Source organism: Lissotriton vulgaris, chromosome 12 (assembly GCF_964263255.1).
Source record: "Lissotriton vulgaris chromosome 12, aLisVul1.2, whole genome shotgun sequence".
Taxonomy (NCBI): Eukaryota; Metazoa; Chordata; class Amphibia; order Caudata; family Salamandridae; genus Lissotriton; species Lissotriton vulgaris.
The window spans coordinates 106,029,263-106,040,009 of NC_141700.1; the positions used below are offsets into that span (position 1 = coordinate 106,029,263).

The window sequence follows — 10,747 nt, forward strand, 5'->3', positions numbered from 1 at the left end:
CCCTTTCTATAATTTATTTTTGTTGCAATCCTTGTTTTGGCCCATGATCATAAACCTCATTAAGGGCTGTTCTATCTGTTCGCTTCAGATTAACACACTTGACCCACATTTAGCTAACTTAATCAGAAAGCAATTTCCAGTGTTTCCTTGCACTATCTGCAGAAACAGGTTTGATGTTCCATATTCCTACTCCACCTGCATGCTATATTAACATAATATTGCCCACGATTTAGCTGTCTTTCAGACTAATTTGCACAAAATGTATGTCTTTCTCTGGGGACCAAGCTAAAGCTGATGTCTACACTTGTCACAGCAATTGCTCTGTTAGAGCATTGTATGGTTAGGCTATTGACATTTGTGTAGCACCATCCACTTTTGTTATGTCATTGTAGTGTGTTCTCTATCTAGGAATCCTCTTGTTTGGATCTGGAAAGCCATCGATCGAACCAGAAGAGCCACTGTTTATTAGAGTTTGTTGTTTGTAGGTTTCTCTAGGTTAAACATCTACTAAACGGGTCTGGGTTTGGCTGGCATGCTCTGGTTTCAATTCTTTCCGCCACTCTCACAGAGAGCCTGAATCTGAACGATTGTTCACACCACAGCCTCGGTCAGACAGTCATTTGATGCAAAATCCTGAGCCAAGTACTTTCCTTGTATTGCTTGTCTTTGGACAACTTCTTGAAGGTATTCCCCCTGCACTGGTCCTTTGTAATCCTGCTGAGACGTGGGATAGCAGAACTGCTCTCCTGGGCCTCTCTGGTTTCTTAAGTTCTCGTCCAGTCTCAGACCTGTTCTGTCCCTCTGCAGATCCACACCTTCTGGGTCGATTCCAAGAATTACGTGGAGCACACTAGGAAGTGGTATGCGGATGCCATCCCTTTCCCTCTGAATTTCTTCCTCCCCAATCAAATGCACAAGCGCCACCTGGAGCGACTGCAGACACTAAGGGGAGACCGGTGGGTCGAGGACGAAGAAGAACTGGAAAAGGAGGTGCGTATTGGTGGACTGCATCTCTACCCAGCTACCTTACATCAAACTGCTGGAATATGTGTCCTGCTTTGTCCCTCTCTGTTATGTGTGTCCTCTAAGTTGGTGTTTACACCTGTTTATAAATTATACAATGGCCCAACTTCAGGCCACCTGTGTCTCTGCCCACCATCCCCGGATTTTAGTTGTTCCCTCACTCTGGGCATGTCATTTTGTTAAATCTATTTATATAGTACGAGCCTAGCCCCAAGACAGCAGTGGAACACTACATGTTGCAACAGGAAAACATTCCACACTTGCCTCTGGGTGTTTTTACCCAGCAGACACATACAGATCACATTGAAGGTGGGAGAATAGAGAGATTTGTTCATGGGTAAGAGGAAAATGGCGAGGAGACGTGTTGTGAGGTCCTTGAACCTGTGTAAGGCGGTCTTGGCTTCAGGTGCCCTGAGCGGTCAGGCACCAGGGAAAGACGAGGGGCACATATCTGCAAAAAACAATCAAGAGCTACAGAAACTTTGACTTGCAGGCCAGTGGGAACCTTCATGCTATTACTGCTCAGAAACCCTTTATTGCCAGGTTTTCATTTTAACTTTGGTAGCTCTACAGTTCTTAAAGTTCGTATATTTAAGCATTTTCGTTGCAATGTGTAGGACTTTCAATACCTCTCCTTTGACCTAGTTTCCTCTTCCCCACCAGAAATCTCTCGTGGATTGAGAATTCTTTTTCACTTGAGGTTGGTGAATGATGTGGAACATCTTAGCCCAGGTCATGCGCCATAAGCAGACACATCTTAGCATACAACATATTTGTAACTCTGTCTTTGACTCCTGGAACTGTTCAGAAACATAATCCTTGTTTCTGTGAACCAAAAGATTATAAAAGTGATTGGGCTCATGACTAGGCCTCAGAAGTTGTTGAGACATTCTCTTATTTCTATTTGAGCATATATTTAACAGCTGTACTTTACCAACAAAAAATATCTCTTCTTTTTAAAAGCAACTGCTGAGACAAGGCATTGTTAAGTTCTAACCAACTACACATCGTGGAGTATGTCTTGACTGATCAATCTACCATAATTGGAGAGTCAAGAGTACAAAAGGAGTGACTTGGTTGTCTATAAGAGTGCAGTGGTACCCGAAGCTCCGGTGGCACCAGTGATAAACGGTACCTACCACTGCTAGTGCTTGGTACCCGCTGGCGGGCCCTACTATGCATAGAAAAGTCCTATCTCCATCTGCATTACACTTGTTACCCACTGATGCCTGCTCCCACTTATGGCCCACATGATGAGGTCTAATTGCTCTGTGAGCCCTCCTGTTCGGTGAATGCACAATATAAATCTGCTAAACTGACACTGATCATCTATTCTTCTTCAGCTCTACAGGGACGCACAGGAGTGTATGACCCATCTCTCTCAGAGGCTAGGGACCCAGAAGTTCTTCTTCGGGGAAGCGTAAGTATTGGCAAGATTTTGGATTGCTTATGATGAGCCTATTGGAGCAGGGACTTTTAAAAGTGTGTGTGTGTGTATATGTGTGTGTGTGTGTATATATGTGTATATATATATATATATATATATATATATATATATATATATATATATATATTCGAAGCTCCGCAACTCTGCAACCGGCAGCAGAAAGCAACAAGACGGCACTCGCAGCAGATATTAAACCACATTCGGTTTATTTTGCGCAAAGAAAATGGTAACAGACGCGTTTCAGCACTTGCCTTCGTCAGTGTCCTATATATATATATTAATCAAAACAATTCCCTTGCAGGCATAGAATGACGCATAAATTATGCAAAAAAGGAGAGAACTCTGGGTAGTTCCCTAGTTTAGGTGGAAGGCAGCTCCTGTATAGAGCACCCTCAACACCAGCGACACTCTAAATTTGCTCACCTCAAATGTCTGCTTTTCTATCAAAGTTTTTAAGCATAGGATTAGCACCGATAGAAATGGACAAAGTCTTCTGCCATTTGTACAGCAAAGTCTTCAAGCGTAGGATTAGCACAGTGCTGTCCATGCCGAGCTGTAAAATGACAAAAGCCATTTACCACTTTTGAGGTGAGCAAATTTAGAGTGTCGCTGGTGTTGAGGGTGCTCTATACAGGACCTGCCTTCCACCTAAACTTGGGAACTACCCAGAGTTCTCTCCTTCTTTTGTGTGTGTGTATATATGTATGTGTGTGTATATGTGTATATATATATATATATATATATATATATATATATATATATATATATATATATGTTATAGGCTATACAGTGCACGTTCACGATAAGTTCTCTTGGCGCTAACTATATATAATTTATATATATTTATTTTGGGGGGAAACAAAGTTTAAAGGGAAGTTATTGCTTGCTTTGGTTATCACAAGTTAACATGTTTTTTTGAAAAAACTTTATGAATCCACTTAAACACAGTTAACGTGAAATTATGGTTACAAATAAAAAATACCCGAAAACTGAGTTATGATTAGGATCAAAACAGCCGTGCCAACCATAACCTGCACACCAAATGCAGTGCCCAGATAAGGAGAACATCTACTTGATATTATGGATGATTAGTTTAATGTTATATATATGCCCACTCTTAAAAAAATGTGGCGTCTGACCTCACCCTGTACAAAGCTTTCAGCTTCGACAAAAGTGTGGGGGCGGAAAGAGTTGTTGTGGGGCCGGGAAGAGTTGTTGTGGGGCCGGGAAGAGTTGTTGTGGGGCCGGGAAGAGTTGTTGTGGGGCCGGGAAGAGGTGTTGTGGGGCCGGGAAGAGTTGTTGTGGGGCCGGGAAGAGGTGTTGTGGGGCCGGGAAGAGGTGTTGTGGGGCCGGGAAGAGCCCAGAAACCATATATAACAATTTTTGTTTGCGAGCCTAAAGTTTTGTCTACTTATATTGTAATTAAATCATTGCTGTTCTTCATATCCCATTGAACTGATGGCTATTAATTTAATCGACCTTAAATAAGGAATGACAGGGTATGCCTTTCTGGAGTTTTGATCCTCAGACTTGCAGGGTGCGCACACATTTCTAAACATGCATGTCAACTAAATGAGATTTTTAACATAAAAACTGTAGCTTAAATTTGCCCTACGCTGTCCGAGGAAATGGTAGTTATTTCGGGAGAGTAAGCCCTGGTGGGTTACCACGCTATTTTCCCCATTCCGACAAATCCTCTCTGCCAGGAAGCCGCTAGCCCACCTGAGCCGCAAGCTACCCGAGCGTTGGGCACATTAGAGGGATCCTTGTCAGCTTGGCCCTAAGGGAGCTGAAGATTTATGATCTGAACCCTGCCAGGTGAATTGGGCCGCTTGTGCAGGGCAGAGAGCTGGCTCGTGGTGCAGTATGATCTGTGCACAAAACTGCTTATTCGGGGACCACAGGGGAGAGCGCGCAGGAAGGCCTTCAAAGCCAGCCTCTAGGAAAAGCAAGCGCCTCCTCTAAGCCAGACGCCCATTGATAGGTTCTCCATAAACACCCTTTCCCTCTTGGAACCTAGGCTATCAAATGTAATGTCTGCCGTAGAGCAGTGGTTCTTAACCTGTGGTCCGCGGACCCCTGGGGGCCCACGCCGCTTACTCAAGGAGGGGTCTATGCCGTCTTAGAGACTTAATTAAAATTAACCGATAAATAAAGTGTAAATAAATAAAGAAGCATAATTGAAATTGGAAGCTAAAAGTTGAGTTGGTATTCTCATTGATTTGTGGGTGCTGTGAAACTGCATCAAGCATAATATACTATGGATGAGGAGTAGCCTCAATTGAATTTAGAACATCTCCAAGCTTTCTATTAAAACGTTGATTTAAAAAAAAAAAACATATATTTTTTTGAATTAAGTAAAATATTTCACCATTTGTGCATTTGTTAGATGAATGCTTGTTTTTGTACTTGTGTGCTGTATTGTGGTTCAAATAATCGAAATTGGTTAGGCCGGGTTCCCAGGATCTTATCTTATCTTATCTTATTCGGGATTTGTTAAGCGCACGGACACCCAGAGGTTTCATGGCGCTGGTTCCACAAATGATTCAGTGGGGGGTGTCCCAGCAGTCCATTAATAATTACGTGGGGGTCCACAGCCATCAAGATGTTAAGAACCACTGCCACAGAGCACCATAAGTGGGAGCCAAAGCCCTTTATCGGTCAAGCGGTCCTCCTTCTAAGCCAGCTGTATCTACTGGCAGCACCCGGAGCATTCTCTGAGAGACTTGCTGAAATTTCTATAAAGACATTTGTTGGACATCTCCATTATGCCCCTTAGACCCAAGAACCCTTGCCAGTCTCCTCCCAATATGTTTGACACACAACTGACTAATACTGCCAGGTGGAACATTCACTGCAGGATCTTGACTACTGCAGACTTCCCTTAGTTTACTAAGACCGGCTTCCTGAACTAGGTAACCCAGACCCCATACTATTGAAAGTCTGTTGCAGAATTATCAACAGACCGAAGACTGTTGGACTCCTGGAGCGTTCAGCAGCACAAAGCTCTACCAAAAGTCTCCTGGAAATTTCTGTTTTGCTCCGCCAGCTCCCCAAAGAATGCTCCAAGGACCGCTAACAACAAGCGGGATCTTTGAGAGTTCTCTAGGGAACCCCTACCTGATGCAGCCTCCTGGAGAAATCCCTAGGGGCCTCGTAGTTGCCTCCAGCTTCCAAAAGCATGGCATCAGTGACTGCTGACTACTGCTAGCCTTTAAGGAATACCATTGGAGGCCTCTGACGACCACCAACCTCAAATGTTCTAGTATGCTGCCAACTACTTCCATACTTCTGGAGAATGCCCTAGGGAACTTCTGACTAGTCTGCTTCTCAAGAACGCTTGAACAGAAGACTACTCACTGTCAGCCTCCTAGAGAAGTCTCAGTGTACACTATCTGGTTGCTATTTGCCATTGACCATTTTTGTTGTTCCTTCAACCTGTAAGTTATCACTTGCGCTCCATTCTTTTAGTTTGTTTTTCTTGTGGCCTGTGATCGCTCTATTCTCTTTTGCAGACCAGCCTCACTCGATGCACATGTCTTCAGCTACTTGGCCCCTCTGCTGAAAGCACATCTGCCCAGCAGCAAACTGCAGCAGCACTTGAAGTCTCTAGACAATCTCTGTAACTACTGCACGTCCATTTTGAACATCTACTTCACCTGGGACGGAGGTAAGACCGTGGCACTTCACAGTATTCTTCGATATGTCGAGTACACAGTGACGGTGTGAGGTTGGGACAGAGATCAATTTATTTTGGACATTAACATCAAACGTGACTGATTCTGGCCCAGCTCTTCTATTAGAGAAGCTTCCCCTTTTCTCTTTTGTCTGTTCTCCTAGATCTTCAATTTTCCTGTTAAAGTATTTGTCTATGTCCCACCCACTCCCCAAGTTCTAACTTGAATTGCTTTCCATACAGAACGCGGATAATTGCTTCCTTATAGAAAGAATTTCCCATCCAATCACCCTAAACCACAGCCCGGGCACACTGTTCAATGACATTACCTTTCTGTGTCTCTCTAACCTATCTCTCTTTATTCCTTCCTTGTTTGTAGATGGTCCACAGGCACCCCTAAAGACGCCTCCTGGAGATTCTGCCGACTCTGCAGACACTGAAGAAGAACCACACAAGCGGCGGACCCAAGTTCTGGCTGTCATGGTGGGGGTGTTGGCCATGATTGGATACGCTTTGCTCAGCGGTATCGTATCCATCCAGCGGGTGTCGGAGGGTGACAGTGGGCGCCATGCAATCACCATGGAGGACGATGATGAAGAAGAGGATTGACCTACAGGGGGAGCCCCGAGGGCTGGTATTTGGTTCTGGCAGATGGCCTGTCCAAGCCACTTTTACAACCCAAGATGGAGGAATCGACTGCCTGGCAGAGAGTACACACAAAAGGGGACCATCCATTGGAGTAATCTCCTGCTCAAAAAAATGGACATCTTATGGTCGGTTTCACAAAGCACCATCCTACAAGACCAAAGCAGACTATGCTATGTGTTACTAGAATAAATGACGGTTCCATACCAGGAAATTCTTAACAATCCCTGCTTTTACCAGAGGGAAGGCCCACCTAGTTGTAGACTTGCACAGGTGATGGGAAGTCCCACTTCCTTTTCGCCTGCCAGTTTGCCCAGTTGACTGAAAGCTCTGCCTCACTTTTTGCAGGATGCTTGCTTGCCCTCACCTCCTGTTTGTCAGGAAGTTTGCAAATGTGACAATCACATATATCTTAGGCACCCTATTCTAAAACCGGTTCTTACCCAAAGAACTTTCACTGGTCAACAACTGTCCGTGGAACCGCGGACAAGATGTTCACTGTAAATAGCAAAAGAGACCCCAAACATACGGCCCAAAGCAATCGAACAAGTCACCAAAAGATGGCTACAAAATTCAGATTTTACAGTGGAACGGCTCACTGCAGGCAGAGCGCGGACACCCTAGGCTCAATTGTCACATAGACCATGCAGGATGGCAGTGATTTCATGGTACCTTCCCAAAAGTGACCGCTTGCCCAACTTTTCACCATTTGTGTATTTATATGACGGGCCTCATGCTTAACAGGGTGGGTGTTACAGATGTGAGGCTTGGGGTGCCAGTGGCAATAATAATTTTCAGAGATGTGTATTATCCAATAAAGTGTTTTATATGGGTATTTCGAAAGAAGAGTTGAAACCATGAACACTTTATTTAAAAAAAAAAAGACAATCTTGCAAGGAAAATGTTTATAATTACACGTTTCAGTTGGGGTGTTCACTTCATGAAGTCCTTGTTTCTTGACATGCATTAAAGATCTATCACATACATCTATTTTTGCTTACATTGTCGCGCACCACCATGCCTAGAGATGTGGTCGCCTACCTCTCAGTAAATGCACGTCTATGGAAGGCTCACCGGTAACCAGGCCCACTCTTCATGCTCAAATACCAGCGTGCATGTGGTTCACCACAGGCCGCCCTGCCTTTTCCCTAGGGAGGGTCGCACAGCTTCATCATTTCAGGCACCAAAATAGGTCTTGCTGTCGACCACGCAGGCGTTGTATATCCCACATGTAGCGAAGGGCCTTGATCCCACCCTTCCTCAGCCTTCTCCATAATAATAGCCCAGAAAGGGCTGACAGATCCTTCCACACTTCTCCTTCTCTACAGACATAACCCCTACCCTGATTACCAACTCTGTGTATGCCCTGCCTACTTTTCTTGATGCACCAACCGCATAGATCACAGGTTTTACCATTGAGTTATCAATATTTTTTATTGTTTTTTCATCTTCCTATGTTTTTAATTGATTTACTTTATTTTGCTTCACTGTTGCTCTGGGCTGTTCTGTTTTGTATTTCCTTTCTGTATTAGGGCGTCTACTTTGTTCCCCACACATCTTTTTATCAGTCTTCACACATTTACTTTCTTGAGCCTTCCAGTTTGCCCATCGGTGTCCGATGAAGGGATTTTGTAAGTGAAAGAAGTGGTGTCCCAGCCCACATCCTGTCAACGTATGCTGGTCAGATCTTTTTGTGCCCTGTTCTGCCTAATGTGCTGGTGGGGAGGGTGGTCACCACACTCTCACTTTCCCTTGACACGATCATCATTTGCAACTCACCCTGTCTTGTACCAAATAGTTTCTCAATTCTGCCTGTCTAGTGACCGGTGCCATTTTTTTCACTTGGCTTATCAATTGATAGATGCCCCACACCACTCTACCTTGTCTAATAATATCCTCTACACACATCTTCTCATACTTGGACTGTCTAGGCACTTCTCTTGAGCTGGACTTCATTGCTTTGTCCACTGACACACCTCCTCTATCCCACTGGGCCTATTGAATGACTTGCTCTCCATTTCCTGCTCAGTGTCCTGTAACCAACTAACTCCCTCACGTACCAGTCAAGTGATATTTCTTCGCTTTCTATATCACATGTTGGAATTGTCTGCCACACTCATCTTTTCCACAATTACCCCTCTGCACACATTCTTTCAAACAAGGACCGTCCAGTCACCCCTTTTCTTGACCATCGACAGACCCTCCTTTACTACTGACTATCCAGCTGCGACTGACTCTTTATTCCCTTCCCCCATTCTATCCACTAAGTAAAGCGTTCATGTCTTGCCTTCTCAGTGATCCACCCACTCTCTTTAAAGTGACATGCTCCCCCCCCCCCTTGCCAATATCCTGCAAAAGACTCCCGATCTGCCAATTCTGCTTACCATTTCCTGCTTCACCATGCCAGGGAGGAGCTTCTGTCTGTGCTGGATCATGTTGTACCAACGTTTTGTCAAAGTTAGTTTCACTGCATTTGCTTTTGCACCTAAACCGTTCCAACGTATGGTAAGAGAGGTGTCAATAATATGCCTGTCGTGAAAATACATGTACAGCTTGGAAGTGACTGGTTTGTAGTCCTCAACAGAAACCTGCTAGCAAGCTGTATGTAAAAGAAACGGGTGTGCGCGGAGATGGGCCAAGATCCATGGGATAACGTGAAGCAGTCTGTAGCAAGAACATGGTCTATACCCTGACTCAACATTAAATAAATATTGTTTTTATTACTTGTCTGTACCACTTTCGTTTGTTAAATATGTTTGGATTTTTATGAATGGGTATCAAGAGGCTGCCATTAGGAGTAATGCGAGCTTGTGTATGTCTATAAGAAGCAATTAAGAATTTTTGTCATTGGGGAGGGAGAGGATGTAGCCTTACGGCTAGAGTGGTCGACATCGAAGCTGGGGAACCGGGTTCGAGTCTCTGCAACAACGCTCATCATGTGATTCTGGGCAAATCACTCTCCCCATGTCTAACAAAAATGAATGTGTTCTCATGTAACAAAACTGGTGCTATGTAAAGCGCTCTGATGCCAGATATCTTCAGGTCTAGTTTGCGCTATATAAAACTCCAATTTTTTAAAACTTTTTTTCAAATTGGAGAATCCTTTATCACGTCAGTCAGTAGTTCTGCACTATGCTCCCAGGGCATAGACAATATATTACACTTCGGTAATACCATCCATTTTTAATGGTGTAGCACTGTCCACGCTTCTGACACCTGTAAAGATAACATGCCCTTTCTAAAATATTTGTTTTCAAATGGAGCACCATAAAGTGCTATTTTTTCACATGCAGGAAGGTATTGAATTGTACAGCACCATACATTTTTGCAGACTTTCACAATTTTCCCTTCAAATTATTGGTCGTCACTAAATGGAGAAACCTTTTTTCACCAACATTTTCTTTACTGCAAGAGCTTATGTTGGTTGTAGCCAACATTAAAGGGATTTATATATTTTTCAAAGTTTAAATAGCGTGTACTTGACCCGTAGATATAGGAGCTATTTACAGAACTTGCACAACACATACAAGGAATATTTACAGAAATTGCACAACACATACAAGGAATACATAGGAAGAAAAAATCAGGGTAAAAATACAATATATGGTGTAGTAGATGGACGATATAGTTCGGGGTAGCAATGGAAAGCCTGGAATATTTCAGGAGGGAAGGTTCAAGTAATTGTTGAGAAGGAGTATTTTAACTTTTTCTCTTAAGTGTAGGAATGATTGAGTGTCACGTAGTTCTTGTGGTAGGGCATTCCAAATTCTAGGCGGAAGCCCAGAGAACGAACAGGCGAGTAATCTTTCTTTGGGCAAAATCAAGAGCAGAGTGTTTGAGCTTCGCAAAGGCCTGTTACGGCCAGCAGTTTATTTGCGAGGTAGTTAGTTTTTTCAGTTTAGAAAGCTTTATGGGTAATGCAGGTTGTTTTGAATATACTTCCTGCTTCAATTGGT

General features: G+C 43.7%; 1 protein-coding gene across 1 annotated transcript in view; it reads left to right on the forward strand.

Annotated features, from left to right (window-relative positions):
• Nucleotides 1-9,514, forward strand: part of MTX1 (metaxin 1) — an 86,678-nt gene extending 77,164 nt beyond the window's left edge. Inside the window, exons 5-8 of the mRNA XM_086947391.1 lie at nucleotides 808-990; nucleotides 2,367-2,443; nucleotides 5,986-6,140; nucleotides 6,526-9,514. Of these exons, the coding sequence (XP_086803517.1) occupies nucleotides 808-990; nucleotides 2,367-2,443; nucleotides 5,986-6,140; nucleotides 6,526-6,755 (645 nt within the window). The 3' untranslated portion in view covers nucleotides 6,756-9,514. The remainder of the gene's footprint in view (nucleotides 1-807; nucleotides 991-2,366; nucleotides 2,444-5,985; nucleotides 6,141-6,525) is intronic.
• The last annotated feature ends 1,233 nt before the right edge of the window (nucleotides 9,515-10,747 follow it).